Genomic DNA, 16,020 nt, shown 5'->3' on the forward strand with positions numbered 1-16,020 from the left:
TAGGTTCACCTTAGGGTTGCCATATGCCAGAAATGATTTGATGGCACATAAAAATAACAAAACTATATATTATGAGAGATGTACAATTTGGAAGACAGAAAGTTGTCTTACACCGACATCTTGGAAAGGTTACCCAGTAGCCAAGCAATCTATACATGGAAAGTTAATGTTTCTACTTATTTTTCCATCTGATCCAGCAATGCCTACTCTGACCAGCAGTGGTGCTCCAGAATTCAGGCCAAAACTTTCCACACTGGGCCTTTACAGACCGGCCTTTCGGGGGGGCAGAGTCAGGGCGCAACATCCTGATGATGCACGCCTGACTCCACCCCCCAGGGCACCCTGCTGCATCGAAGGGGCACCATACAGCCAGGTTGGGGCTGCAGTGTGAGGTTGCTGTGGACGAGATCCGGCACGAAAAGGGGAGGTCTGTACAGCCCCATTATCTCCTACCTGAGCTCCTTTTTAAACTGGAGATTTCAGGGACTGAACTGGGGACTGTCTCCATGCCAAGTGTTTGCTTTGCCTCTGAGCTACATTCCTTCCCTTCATGGAGGGGCACACAGTGCCTACTTCTCCACTTGTCTTCTTCTGATATTGTTCTCCATATCTAGACAATGGTCCCCAAACTGTGCCCTTTAAGAGATTTTGGACTTCAGCTCCCAGAAGCCTCATCCATGTTGGCCAATAGTCTGGGATTCTAGGAGCTGAATTCAAAATCCCTTAAAGAGCACAGTTTGGGGACCACTAAGTTAGAATGTGACATGACATCACCATGACAAGTCTGCTTGCAGTGTCCAATGATGGGAGGCTGAGATGGGGCAGTACCCAGTTGACATGCCAGTACAGCATGCTTCTGTTCATCTGGATGGGCAACCATAGTTCTCTTTATGTTATTGGACTGGAGCTCCCGTCACCCTTCAGTGTATTGTGTGTATTTTAAAATTTGTATGCAGAGAGCCCATGTACTCCTGTCTGGCCTACAATGTGTTTGTGTTCCACTTTTCCACACAGCTGAAATGCAAGATTTTTTTTTAATGGAAACTTTAAAAATATACATGTTACACTGGACACATTCACTTAATGTACAGATTCCAAAATGCACATTGCATTTAGTCTGTGCGCAGTCTGGGTTGTGTGAACTGATGGAAGTTCACATACAATGTCCCCCAGGGCCAGATTCGTTCCACATCCCACTTTTAAAAATTTCCTTCAGCAAAGCATAAGAAGTTGGATCTGCAGCAAGCCAGATCTCCTCTTCAAAAAGATGAGGAAATTGATCAGCACAAGTGAAAAGTTCAAGCTTCTTTGGCATGAAAATTACAAATGTTTGTTCCTGAGAAATCCAGAATTTTTTGATACCCTGAAGCTTACCTGGTTTTCCTTTTTAGAAGACGATGATGAATCTTCTTCATCAGAACCAGCGCTTTCTGTCTCCTCCCTTTCTTCTTTGTCCATGCAACACTTCCCACTCCCTGCCAATGGGCAACACTCCTAAACATGGAATTAATTCCATTATAATGTAATCGTTACAGCTTCCAACAAATGGATTAGGGTTTAGGGCTGCACTTCTAAGCATACCTACTTGTGGAGTAAGCTTTCCTGAATACAGCAGAGTTTACTTCTGAGTGTGTGTGCATAGGACTGCACACTTAAAATACCTGCTTGAATATTCTCTCATTCTCTCTTATTATTTTGAATTATTTAAATTTCTGTTTTTCAAAAGAGTATATGACAGTTTAATTCAGCTACAAAATCCATTTTTTCCTCATTATTCACCATTTCCTCATATAGTTGGCCCTCCATATCCACAGATTCTGCATCCACGGACTCAACCATCCACAGCTTGAAAATATTTTTTTAAAATTCCAAAAAGCAAACTTTGATTATACCATTTTATATAAAAGATACCATTCTAATATATCATTTTATGGAATGGGACTTGAGCCCTCACTGACGTTGGTATTCACAGATTTGGGAGTCCTGGAACCAATCCCCAGTAGATACAAATCACCCACTGTAAAGTAGCTGAAACAATAATATGGTTTTATAACTACAATCAGTGTGTAATTTGAAGGCACCCAACAACAATTATGCTTACCCTCTAAAACATAATGATTATTTCTTCAGTTTTCCCACAGCACTCCAACAGAGAGAGCCCATGTCCAGAGAAGTCAATGGCTTCTAAGTTCTCTGCTTCACCACAATTGTCCTTTGTATGAATGGTGATTTATTATCATCTTTTGACCAGGGAATACCATCTCTGCTTTTGGTCTGAGAGGAGATAAAACCTCCTAGACTGAGGGTTTTATCACACGAGGCATGTAAATCACAATTAAAACAGGATAATAGTGCCTTCATTTGGGGCTTATCACTTCCTCTCGTTGTAGCACAGATTGTGGGGTGGGGGGAGGTTAGTTCTTTATACAAGGTAATGAAATTAATGGGCACTTTCAGAAATTTTTTTTATTCATTATTAATTTATCCATTGTTGTTCTTACCGGAGAGAAAGCACTGAAGCTATCTATTATAGGTCTGTATCCTGTACAACGACATAAATTCCCTAGAAGAAAAGAGCAAGCACAAAGATAAATGTATTTAAGGCCCGGAACAGATGGGCAAAATGTGGTGTGGCAGCGGCGGTACTAGGGTTAGGGAGCGTGCACCATGCAGATGCTCCCTAACCCTAGAATGTACTGGCAGCGTCAAAATGGCAAAGTCCTATCTACACAGGCGCCACCATTTTGATGCGACAGACACTTAGTGTCTGCACATCATGGCGCACTTGTGACATCACAAATGTGACAGAGAAAGAACCTGCTTTTTGCGGGTTCTTTTTTTGCCAGAGGGAAACCGCACGGTTTATCCGCTGCGGCTTCCCGCCAGCAGAAAAGGAGGCACTAGCAGACTGACCTTTTTGGGCAGTCTGTATCCTGCCGATGATAGCATTCCCAATCATCTGAATTAGAAACACCAGTTCTGGGCTATTGACCCCTCCATGCACTCTTCAGTGATAAAATGGATTCACAGTCAGATCTCCTTTCTTCTTAGGAAGTGCCACCCCTTCTTACAACAGCCATCACCTGAAGATATCACTATCATCCTATCATTGTTCAATTATGGATGGCTCCACCATGTCATTCTGTTCATATGTCTGATTCTGGGCTAGGTACCGGAAGAGGAAGACACATGCTTAATCTTAGGACATTCCAATAAACTAGATATGAAAATCAGAAGTGCTCTGGTCTGTCCACACATGATCTAAAAACAGAAATGACATTAAGATGCCCTTTCTCAATCTCTCTCTTTCTCTCCAGAGAAAATTGTTTTGGAGAACAGGTCTAGCCCACGGTCCACTGGCTTGCCATATGTGGGTCACGCCCACACTATACAATTATAGCATTATCATTCTACTTTAACTGCTATAATCCCATCCTACAGAACCCCAGGGTTCACACTTTGATGAGGTACTAGAGCTCTCTGGCTGAAAATTCTAAATGTCCTTTCCTAAACTGCAAATCCCAAGTGTACATAGGACAGAACCATGGCAGTTAAAGGGGAATAATAGTGCTATAGCTGCATAGGGAGAATGGGCCCTGGTCTTGACTCCAGGCCTCATTATAACTACAGAGCATCTGCAGTGCCCAAAAGCTCCAAGTGGCTCAAGCAGCAGCAGTTGACCAAACTATGAGTTCTATGAACTCTCCTGAATGCTAGACAACAAACATGCATGCTTGTATAAAAACAACAGGCCTGGATTTTGTTGCTAATCCTAATTAAAGTAGACCTATTGAATCAGTGGGGTTTACCTATGTTTTGACTTACTGTTCAACAATTCTTTGAATGGGTCTACTCTAAATGTATCACCTTTCTATGTTTTTAATTGTACTGTACTTTTAATATTGTGAGTCACTCTGGGTCCCAGTTCTGGGAAAGAACAGGATACAAATAAATATAATAATAATAATAATAATAATAATAATAATAATAATAATAATATTCTGGCTGGGACTAAACAACAGGATTCCAGCCATAGTTTGTTTTATGTGCATATCCTATTTGACAAACAGCTTCCAAATAACGAAAGGGAGAAAGCCAGCTTACCATCTAGAGATGCAGCTATCTGCTCCATGCTGGGTTGAGGATGATTTCTTAATAAAGAATACATGGACATCACCATTCCAGGAGTGCAGAAACCACATTGGGAGCCATGACACTTTGCAAGTCTTTGCTAGAAAGAAAATGCTTTAGCTAAAAGGATGGTTCCAAAGAGAAACACTTGCCTTCTGGGTGTTATTCAAGTTGTCCTCCCCCCTGCAATACACACACTTCCTGCCATTTTATTACTTCTGTTGCTGCTCTTTTGCTGTTCTTCTTATAACATCTGTGATATTGCTATTTTCATTGCATGTTTTAGGGCTTTATAACTGATCCCCTGCTGCTCCTTTATTACAGTTATGAAAATCAGTAAAAAGGTAACAACAACAACAACAACAACAACAAAAGGACAGGGATCTTCTGGATATAGTTGGTGCCCAAATTAGCAGTGGTCAAAATTGTTACAGGGGGCAGGAAAAGATTTGCAGCTCCAGTGAGGAAACTTCAGTGCTGCAGGTGTTTGGGACAACTCCTACCATCCTTCACCATTGACCACGCCAAGTCAGGTTGATGGGAGTTGAAGGCCAAAACATGTGGAGGGTCTATGTTTAGTTTAGAGAATTGTGAACTGTAACTTTGGTCTGGTTGTATTGCAACACTATCTTTGCTCCTGTTAGTGAATTGTCCAGCTCACCACCAACCTGTTGTAAGCATGCCTAAATCTGAAGAATTTAGACCTGTTGAAAGAGGAGGGGGAGGTCTACACATATCTTTGGTACTTACAGGACCAACTATCACCCACATTTATTTTCCTGTTCTTATAGCAACAGCCTTAGGGCAGAAAAGCAGGAAACATGTTCACCATTATCATTATCTCTTGCACACTATAACAGCCTTGGCTGTATCCTACAGAACCCTAGGATTTGTAGTGTAGTGAAGAACTACAGCTTTCTGACTGATAATTCTAAAAATCACATGAAACTACAAACCCCAGGATTCCACAGGATGCAGGCATGGCAGTTAAAGTGCTATAATTTTGAAGTGTGAAAGAGACCTTTATTTCCATAATCCAAAACCCACAAAACAGCAATATGTTTATTGGGCCAACTAAAAAGCATCTTACACACGTGGGAACTGGGAAGTGGGAAACAAAAATCCAGCTAATGAGCTTTACCTATACAGCACCTGAAGGTTTTCCCAGATGCAACAGTAGAGAAGCTTCTTGAGAAGTTCAGTGTTCTCTGCTTAAGAAAGGGGAAGGTAGCCTCAGAGAGGACAAAAAAAAAGCCTGGATTTCAAGGGAATTTCTTTTTTGTGTTGTGAATGGAATTGAAATTTTACTACCTGGATTTTGTGGCTCTTTCATTCATTCCCAGTTTCCACATGGCCAAAGAGGAAAGTGCCCTCTGCCTGCATTGATGTCCCTTCAAACCTTCTTAATTGACAACAAAATCAACATTTTAAGACAAAATGTAAGCCTGTGACTCTATCATCATTTTTTCTTCTATATGATTTTTAAACACCTTTGCCTAATAAAGAAACCAGTGGAGCTTTGAAAGCTGACATCCTGTAGTGGATTGGTCCTCTATTAACTCCGGTAGGCAGGAAGCAGACTTTGAGGGAGCCACCACCAGGGAAGCAACTCCTAAAGCTCTCAGTCAAAGTTATAGCAGAGAATGAAATAATAACTGATATAAAACTCACACAATAAGTAAATTATAGAAGGTGCCAAGACAGGAAAGCAAGAAAAGCTAACCATGCCCTCTCTACCCACACCAATTCACAGAGGAAATACAGCCCCTCAGTTCTGGATGGAGAAAAAGTTTCCCCTTCACCTCTGAAAACAAACATCTCACCGGTTAAGTGCAATTTTTTTTGTTTCTAGAGATGGCAGAGTGGATGAACTGATGATGGGTGGGTGAACTGAGGATGATCATTTAGGTTGTGATCATATAGTAAACTTAGGGCTCATTCACATTAGCATTTTGCACCAGGGAGATCTGGGGAGATCCGGATAAATGCAATACCAAATCTGACCGAATCTGACTGAACTGAAGTTCCTACTAGGTTTAACCCAATCAAATCTGTCTGGCACAATTTAGCCCTCTTGAAGTTCACACTGACCAAAAAAACGATTCAAAATGGATCCTCCATATCGATCGTATTCTATCATGTTCTGGTTTTTTTGTTCTGTCAATCAAATGATGTGTATCTATGTCATTCCACTTCCATTGTCATTGTTGTTGACATTGCTTTGGATCCACTGTCACCATTTCTGATGCCTACTCCATGTGGTCTTCCAGCCCCATCATGGATCCTTTGCTTCGGGTCCTTTTCCATGCCGTCTGGACACAGTTTAAAGACGTCCTCCACCATATATGTGTGTGTGTGTGCCCCAAAAGACCACCCATTCCCTGCTAACACATCGGTTATGGAACACAAACAATCAGAAAAGGGAAACAGCTAAGTAATATGTTAGCGGGAGGTGAGGTATAAAGAGTATTCAACAGAATACTCAGCCATGAAAATGCAAAGGTTTGCAAATTCTGTTAAAAAAACCTCTAATACAAAAAAAACCCAAGCAGTAATTTAAAGGCCCCAGTCGCGGGAAATTTGCCAGCAACTAGCACAAGCACAAATAATGGCATTTGCCACTCACTACTGCAATGGCATGGGCATGTTTTGCCCCTCTGCCCACCCTATGCCCATTAATTCCCTCCCTTCAGGATGCCCCAAATTGGAATTGGAGGCAAATTCCCATTGGTGGCACCCTAATAAAACCCATTTTTTAAAAAAAGAGACAGGGTAAAACCTGGTATCGGAAAACCTATGTTAAGGGGGATTTGACACTGGCCCTTCCCTAATCGGGTTGGAAAAATCCGATTCAAGTGTGAATGATCCACATTTAAACTGGTTTGCAAACTGATTCAAGTGTGAATGACCCCCTTTTAAACTTGTTTGCAACCCAGGTTATAACGCAGTGTGAATGACCGCAGAGTTACTATAGGCTGCAGTATGCATCTCCCAAAAGAGACATCTGCTGAGGTGAAGATATCCAAAGAGTAGTCACATACACTGTGGACAGAGCAGCCCATGTGACAGCTCTACAAATGCCTAAGAGAAGTAAATTAGTGGCAAGCACAACCAAAACTGTAGCACTGAGTGTGGAATGAGCAACAACCATCCCTGGGAGCAGGGCCCAGTGGCTGAATAGCATGTTTAATACAGGCTCTGATCACCAGAGTGGAAAGCACTTTCCTATCTATCGTGGAGGCTTGAAAGAATATGAGCAGGTGATCAGATAGCTGAAACTGTTGAATTTGTTTGATATATTTTTTCCAAGAACCTCCAGAATGTGCCAGGAGTTTTCTAGTTCCTTTAACAGATGTGGGCAAAATGACTTCTTGTGCTTTGTGAAAAGCTGAGTTAACCTTAGCTACAAAGCTGAGATCCAGTTGTAATACTACTGAGTTCTGATAGAGAACACACAGTTCCTTATGTACTGAGAGTGCTCCCAGTTTGGATACTCTTCTGGCTGAAGTGATGACTGTAAAGAAAATAACTTTCCAAGTGACAAATGACACCTCCCACAGCAGTTCAAAGGAAGGCTTAGTCAAGGTAGAGAGAAACTTGTAGAGGTCACAAGTTGGGTACCTATGAATCATTAGAGGTTTTATTAGAGCAGTTACCCTCAGAAAAATGCCTGATGTATAGGTGTGATGTAGGTTTCTTAAACTGTCTTAAAGGGAGGGAATGACTGCAATTTGTATTTTAAACATATTTGGTCAAAGGCCATTGTCCAATCTGTCCTGTAAAAAAAAAAACAACAAGCTGTTAACTGATGCTGACTCATAGGTCAGACCTTTCCTTCTGCAGCACCTCACAAATGCTCAAAATGTATATTAATAGATTCTTCTAGTGGATGGGAGAATGAATGATTGTGTCAACCACCCTTTGAGAAAGACCATCTTTCAACAATATGCCCCATTTAACCTCTATGTGTCGAGGTTGAGCCATTCTGAGTGATGATGAAAAACCTGGCCCTGCTTCAGAAGATTCTGCTGTATTGGTAATCTGACTGGGTAATCTGATTTGAAGTCAGAATTTCTGACAACCAGGCCCTCCTTGGCTAGTGAGGTACCATAAGGGTCACCTGTACCCTTTCACTTCTTACTTTTCCTAAGACTTTTGAGATCAGTTCTGTTGATGGGAAGGCATAAAGGAGACCCAAGGTCCACTCTGCATTCAACAACATCTATTCTTTCTGCTCCCTGAGTCTATAACCTTGAGAAGATCCTGCTTATATGATTGCCAACTGGCAAGGTGAATAGGCCCACTAGTAGTATCTCAAACTGATTCATGATCACTTGAAATACTTTAGATGAAGATGTCACTCTGCTGGATCTACATCCGTCCTGTTCAGCCAGTCCACCTTTGATGTGATCTGCCTTTAGAAAGAAAAGATGCACCTTGTCCCATCTTAGTAGAGATCTTGCTTCTGCCATGAGCAACCTGGAGCAGGTCCTCCCCTTTGCAATTTACGTGCTCTTTTGCAGTTATTACATGATGCTTTTGTTGTCATTTCAGACCAGAACTGACCTGTTTTGGAATTGCTGGTAAAATGCTAAGAGAACTAATTTTATTGCCTTCAACTCTAGTCAGTTTATATTTTGGGACAGATCTTGTTGATCCCACTTCCCTGGGCATAGCATGAATTGCATGCTGCTCTCTGCCCTCTCAGGCTGGCATCCATTGCAACTTAAACATCAGGAAGATTTTAAATTGGTTTCCCCATTCAGAAGAACTGAAGACAGCTGCTATTGAAGAGACACTCAGTCCTGCCTGAGAACATAAAGGGTTTCCTTGTGCTGTCTACTTTTGATATGTCAGAAGGAGCTACTGTTGCCTTCTGGCATGGAAGTGCACCTATATCACACAGTCTGTTGAGGCAATAATCAGAATCCAAGGCTTGGAAGAGCCATACCTGCCTGATGGGCTTCTGAATTGATCTTACACTTTCTTTGGTCAATAATACTCTCTCCAAAGGAGTGTTGATAATAGACCCAAATTGGTGTATGTGCTGAGATGGAACATAGCACCTCCAGAATTGTCTTAAGTCTTCATTCTGAATGTGCATTTCCTCACAAACTGATTGACCTACTTCTGGCCCAAAATAGCACATCATAATTTGTTCGTTGTGAGAACAATGAAAAATATAGTGTGAGAGCCTTTCAATCTTTGCAAAGAAGTACTGTTTTGATGGCTCCAATCAGATGTTTTATAGCTTCTAGCATCAGTTGATGTTTCTATGTATTTCTTGATTTTGGAAAGGAAATGAAAAAATTGTGAGGATGGTAAAGAAAATCTATCAAACAGCATTAATTCAGAGCTGATAGTACCCACTGATCAGTTGTGCTGTCCTCCCAAACCTGGAAGAATGACTGCAATCTTCCTCCCCACTTTAATGTTGAATAGTCAGGACTAAGGCAATTTTCTGTCCTGCTTGCTAGAAGAGTATTGCTGCTGTTGTTATTGCTATTGTGGGGCCTGCCGAATCACTGGGACTGGGATCACTGCCAGGTTTGGTATCTACATTCAGACCACTGCTGTCTGCCAAATCTGTCTTTAAGGAGAAAGGAGTTGTAATTACATCTGTATGAACGAAAGGAAAACTCCTATCCTCTTTTTTCTGTGAAGTTGTTATCTTACCTTTGTTTCTACCAACGCAAGGCAGATAGATTTTCTTTACCAGCAATTCCCACAAAAGTTTGCCACCACTAAAGGGTGCAAATGTCAGGTTTTGCTTATGAGCATTTTCATGCCAATTCTTAAGTCATACCCGGCGCCTGACAGGCACAGAAGCTGCCTGCAATCTAGAACTACATTGAATTACATCTACGCTGGCATCAGCAGAAAAGGCAGCTACCTTTAGCAGTTTGTTTATGCCTTGACGCAACTTAAGGTTATCCTGTGGCATTTCCTTCATAAACCTTTAGCCTACACAAAGGTTGTCCTAGAAAAAATGAAATTGCTGAGGCAGCTTTAATCACCAGCGATTAAGCCTCATATGTTCGTTCTCTTAAGATCTGAATCTGCTCTCCTCTCCTCAGAGTTCTTTACAGTTTCCTCTCCATCTATCTGCCAGAGGAGGTGAGACCAAGCCCCCCTCACACTGCTCATCCAAGGAACACGTCCTAATCTCTTTTTTGACTGGTGAAATTTTGAAGCCAATTCTCTGCCCTTGCTTTTAATGTCCTTACATCATTGGCTTTTGTGCTAGCTGAGTTGGAAGCCGTGGAAAAATGCTTTGGGTAAAATCGCCTGTGCTCTGACTGCAGAATAACAGACTTTTATATCTGGAAGGAGGTTGGGGAGCATGAAGGCAATTCGTTCCATATTGGTAATGCTCATACATATCCTTGCAATCACTCTCTGAGTAGATTGAGATGGTAGGGTGGTGGCGGCAAGTGCTAACCCTGGCAGAAAGCTGTTTACTGTGCTTCTGAGGTAGCCAGGGTCTCTTTAGTGATCAGCACCAGGAGCTATTCACAGAACTCCAGGTGAAGCGCTTGACTAGGCACCATGGAAGGAGAGTCAGGAATACTACTCACCCCCTATGATGAAGCCTCCTCTATCATGTCCCAAGGCCCAATTCAGGCCCCCAAACTGCAATGCTTGGTGCTTCAGTCCCAGATAGAGGGCTCTTCATCCTCAGACCATGCCAAATCCCCCTTGCATTTTGTACACTGATGAGATCTTGGAAACTGCAAACCCCATGGAAATGGAGGGTGAAAGTGAGTCCCCTGACATCCTGGGGCTGTCTTCAATACTACTGGGTTCTGCAATAGCTTGTCCATGAGAAAAAAACTGGTGGATGACCTCCTAGTAAGTTTCTAACATACTAAGACAAAGGATAGCACCAGAAGGAAAGAAGTACAGATTAATCTTTTTTCCCCTTGGATGATGATGATATGTAATAATTTATTTCTTACCCATCTCTCCCCCTGGCGAGCAGCTAAGAAGAAGAAAAAAAGGAAGAAAAAGGGGTGATCCTATTATGAAAGTGTGCAAGTTACAACCTATTCAGAGCACAGGCAGGAACCAGACTGAGAGCATTGGGGGTTGCTCCTCCTGTGGAGTCTCATTCAATGTCCGTTTCTTACCTACCAGAGTGAAAAGGAGGCTTAATCCACTACAAAATGTTTCCTCCTCCACTGCTGGAAAATGCCAGGCTTTAAATTCGAAACCTTGGAATTCATGAACTTTGGCCACATGTTTAATTTGTTCCATAATCTCATATCTTACCTGAATAGGGTGCAGCTTGGTTTTTGTGGTTCCCACTCCTTCTACTGTGGTTACTGCAGCACCATGCAATGAACATAGTGGAAGGAGGCAAGAGTTGGATGGATAGTGTCTTTGGAAGGTTAAGGGGAATTCTGAGGCTTAACTAGCACTGAGTCCAAGCTGTGGCATCTCTGCCAGGGCCAGCTTGGGCTGCCGATGATCTCATGGCCAGGCTGCAGAAATTATGCAGTTTGATACTGCTTTAACTGCCATGGCTCAATGCCATGTAATTCTGGGACTTGTAGTTTTGTGAGATGGTTAGGCTTCTCTTTCAGAGACTTCTAGTGGCACGACAAACTACAAATCCCAGGATTCCATAGCAACTGAGTGATGGCATTAAATTGAATTATTTTTGCAGTGCAGATGCAGCCAAAGTTTCTGAATTAAAGGCCAGCCATGACCCAGTCCCTTTTTCTGTAGTATAGGCATCTCTCCATTTTGTACCAAATAAATCAGAAAAACTATAATGGAAAGACCAGTACTAGCCCCATTTGCTAAAGAAAAAAAAAAAGATGCTGGCTGGGTGGTGGGTGGGAAGCACCATTATTTCCCCCCTGATCTTAAAGTTTTGGGTTGGACTATGACTGCTCCAATTCCTATAGCCACCATGGCTATTAGCCATCCTGGCTGGAGATTTTGCATGGTATAGTTTTGTCAAGCTTTTGGAGGCACACAACAACAACAAAAATTTCCACTCATGGTAGCAACATCATTGGGGGCACGGTCCTTGATGCTCTGAAAAGACACTTGAAATCCTACATCACCTTTTAGCCACTCTTTCTTCATGGCCTTTGATTATCCCATTCTCTCCCACCCTCCACTCATCCATAAAGCTTCCTCATCCATAAAGCTTCCATTTAATGAACAGTTTTGTGTGTGAGAGTGCCCTCTTTTCTCATCCTCTGCCTGAGAGAAAGTTCTCAGTATTCTTATCAAATGATAACTCCCAGGATTCTTTACAAGGGAGAGGAGCCATTTCAAGTAGCTGGACTTAAAAATACATTAAGTTGTGGCATAGATTTTTGGAGGTGTCTTCCCCTTTTCTGAAGGATACCGTATCTTTCTGCAGTCTGGGTTATATGTAGAAATCATCACTGTGCAGGCCCCACAGCCTCCAATTCCACAGCCATACTTAGTTCCCGTGAGACGAACTAAACACCACATTAAGGAAAACCAAATGTTACTTAGGGAGGAGGAGTGAAGATAGGAGGAACAAATATCAACAGTCTAAGATATGCAGACGGCACCATAATACTAGCAGTATATTAGCACCATACTACTAGCACCATACTACTACTCATAGACTGGGAATAGATACTAAGAAAAGTTAAAGAAGAAAGTGAAAAGACAGGCTTATTGCTTAAATCAGTTTCTAAGTGACTCAACAGCAGTACAGTGCCAGAAGAGCCATAAACGTCATACAATAAGATCCAGGCAAAACCAGGACAATAAAACAATGCTCTTATAGTATAACAGTGTCATGTGATACGCTCCTTGTACTTGGAATCAAGGAGAAGGCTGTCATACAATGCAAAAGAACATTGAAGGATACGCCTCTTTCTTAGGTAATTAAGCAGCAACTCTTCAGGATCAGCATACTTCTCTATCACCTGCATAAGGAATGAAACAAGAATCCAAAATGACATAATGTATCTTGACAAAAAGGATTAGCTATGATTTTGATGGTAGGAATTAACATCACACGCATATTTTCTTAAGTTTCTCTTATTCAGGCACAACATTGCATCCATATAACTGCATACAAAATATCTCAGGAGCAGGGACTTAAGTAATCAGTTAGTGTAGAATTACACCTGGAAGTTACTAGGTGTTCAGACATTCTGTCAGCAGTGTCAAAGAAGAGGGCATGTAAAGCTCACCACAGGATGCTTCTGCACAGAATGGCAATGTTCAGCATTCCATACAGATGTGCCCTCTTCTAAAATACCACATCCCACCCTCCCCACCTATCCCTGCCACATAGTTAGCATCTCCTGCCCACTGAGCATGTTCAATTTGCATTGGCCTGTTTTTTCTTTATTGTAGCATGTAAAATCTTACATAAGTCACATATTATTCAATCAGCATCAAACTCAACTACATTGAGTACATTGGCCTGTTTTTATGGGGATTTGTCTGCTCTGTTCATTCTCCCCTATACTTGTTTGTTGTTCTGCAAAATTTAAGATTCGCATGAGCATGCTGACATGGTAGCGCAGTGGTTAAATGCCAGTCCTGTAGCCACAAGGTTGCGAGTTTGATCCCATGGCTTCAAGGTTGACTCAGCCTTCCATCCTTTCGTAGGTCAGTAAAATGAGTACCCAGGTTGTTGGGGGCAACTGGCTTACAGATTGTAAACCGCTTAGAGAGTTCTGAGTTCACTGATAAGTGGTGTAGCAATGTAAATACTAATGCTAATCTTTCTCTCATGTGTGATCAACAGGGCTGGGATTCCTACATAAGGAATATCAATGAACCTGTAAGCAGGGTGAGTAACATCTAGGGACCCAGTGGACATTTTTCAGGATGTTCCAGAGATTGCACTAGCCCCTCCATAGGACCTGGAAGGGACCAGAAAGTCCCTTCCAGTTTAACCTGATTTTCTACTACAACCTGGGGGCTATCCGCACCAGTGAAAGAATTCGAACTTGCCTCAAAGGTTTGGGGAAACTTCTTGAGGACTTCTGGGAACAGCATGAGTGGGGAGCAGAGTCTAATTTCTGACTATACAGATGTGTAATTGCTTTGCCACATTGCTGGCATGGTATCACTACAGGTCTTCCACCCCCAATTTCATGGATGTCCTTTCACCAATTAAATCAACATATGCATCTCAGTTGAGAGGTGGTTAGCCTGGGCCTTTTCATGCAGGAACTACTTGTGGTGTATGTTGGCCATGGCACGGGATGATGCTAGTCTTAGGCCAAAAAAGAGTATAAAGAAGAAACATCAACACTACTGCCCTCTGGATATGCCAGTCAATGGAGGATGCTGCTGTACACAATACATGGATGCAACCACATGCTAGTGGGGAGAGGCTGTGCACTCTAATTCAAACTAATGGGTTGGTTTATTATTATTTTTTATATATACCCCACCCCCGGACTCAAGGCAGCTTAAAACAAGATTAATTTAAAAGGTATGGTTAAAACCGCAAGAAGTTAAAATCTGAAAAATGTAACTGAACATATTCTGTTATTTAAACACAACTGGATTAAGAGCAATTTAAAAAACACATCAATTATCAAAATGAACAGCATGCACCTGAAGCAAGCAAGAAATTGCCTCTAAAACTGCCTGAATAAAAACATTTTTGCCAGAAGGGCAAACGGGAATTTGAGGTAAAGTCGAAGGCTTTCATGGCTGGCATCCATAGTTTTTTGTGGGTTTTTCGGGCTATGTGGCCATGTTCTAGAAGAGTTTCTTTCTGACAAATGCTGGCGAAACGTCAGAAAGAAACTCTGCTAGAACATGGCCACATAGCCTGAAAAACCCACAAAAAAGAATTTGAGGTAGTTTAGCTTAGTGCTCCCAGAGTGAAAATAGGAGATGGCTCCTGTATCTTTAATGGTTGTATAGGAAAGGGGATTTCAACAGATATTGCTTGTTAATTTGATTGATCTGTTGAAGCCAAGAGGTTCTTTACTTCTGCCTTAAGAAAATTCTTGTTGTGTGCCTCCATGGGTTTCTTGACAAGATTTGTTCAGAGAGGGTTTGCCTTTACCCTTCTCTGAGTCCAAGAGAGTGTGACTTGCCCAAGATCACCCAGTAGGTTTCCATGGCTGAGTGGGGATTGAAACCCTAAAGCCTTATTGTAGTACAAAAGAAAGCTGAGAGTCAGCGACAGAGAAGTGTCTTTCTCCTTGCCTCTTTGTATGCTGTCATAGCATTCCATTCTCTTTCCAGAGTGAGACAGTTGTAAAAGCATGCCTTCTGCCAAATGGATTTTTCCCTTGGGAAGAGAACAGTGCTTTGAGAGCATGCTGAGAAGCAAGAAGAAAGTCACTTCTCTCTTGCTGTCTCTTGGCTTTCTTTTGCCATGCGATGTTCCTAGTTTCCAGAATCATAATCCAATGCTCAAACCACTCTACATGCTGGCTCTTTTCAGAAAATGTACTAAATGGTTTTATAAGCTCTTCATGTCAGAAGCAGAAGTTGTAAATCTATGTGTGTACACATGTTTATCTCTCACCACTTAGATCATTTGCAGTACTGGACAATTTGTCTTTAATGAGAACAGGTCTTCCAAAGATATCTCCCCAACCCCTTCTTAATCTTTGAGGGAAAGATTAGATCATTGCCCTTCATTTCATTTAACATTGGATTACAATGCAAGCTAAAACTTGGCTGTGTTGTGTTTCATAATCTCTGAAATGTCATCCAGAACAATAATGGGTAAGACACACGGCACCACCTTTAACTGAGGGCTTCCAAGTTTGAACCTGAGAACAACTGGTTGGCTGATCTGGATATTTACCCACTCACCTGGATTAAATTAGATGGGACAGGTTTGGCGTGTGCATGGTCACACCTCTCGTACTAGCAGCATTTGAATGGGGTATAGTTGGTGGAGAGTGG

At 41.9% G+C, this 16,020-nt stretch overlaps 1 protein-coding gene across 1 annotated transcript in view; it reads right to left on the minus strand.

Annotated features, from left to right (window-relative positions):
* The window catches only part of LOC149313611 (aldehyde oxidase 4-like), a 73,132-nt gene extending 60,583 nt beyond the window's left edge, over nucleotides 1-12,549 (minus strand). The window contains exons 1-5 of the mRNA XM_089523237.1: nucleotides 12,497-12,549; nucleotides 11,404-11,512; nucleotides 4,105-4,231; nucleotides 2,502-2,563; nucleotides 1,375-1,494 (exon numbers count right to left, since the gene is read on the minus strand). Of these exons, the coding sequence (XP_089379363.1) occupies nucleotides 1,375-1,494; nucleotides 2,502-2,563; nucleotides 4,105-4,231; nucleotides 11,404-11,512; nucleotides 12,497-12,534 (456 nt within the window). The 5' untranslated portion in view covers nucleotides 12,535-12,549. The remainder of the gene's footprint in view (nucleotides 1-1,374; nucleotides 1,495-2,501; nucleotides 2,564-4,104; nucleotides 4,232-11,403; nucleotides 11,513-12,496) is intronic.
* Nucleotides 12,550-16,020: the final 3,471 nt, after the last annotated feature.

The sequence above is a fragment of the Sceloporus occidentalis genome, unplaced genomic scaffold (genome assembly GCF_023333645.1).
Source record: "Sceloporus occidentalis isolate IW3139 unplaced genomic scaffold, rSceOcc1.0.p SCAF_4, whole genome shotgun sequence".
NCBI lineage: Eukaryota > Metazoa > Chordata > Lepidosauria > Squamata > Phrynosomatidae > Sceloporus > Sceloporus occidentalis.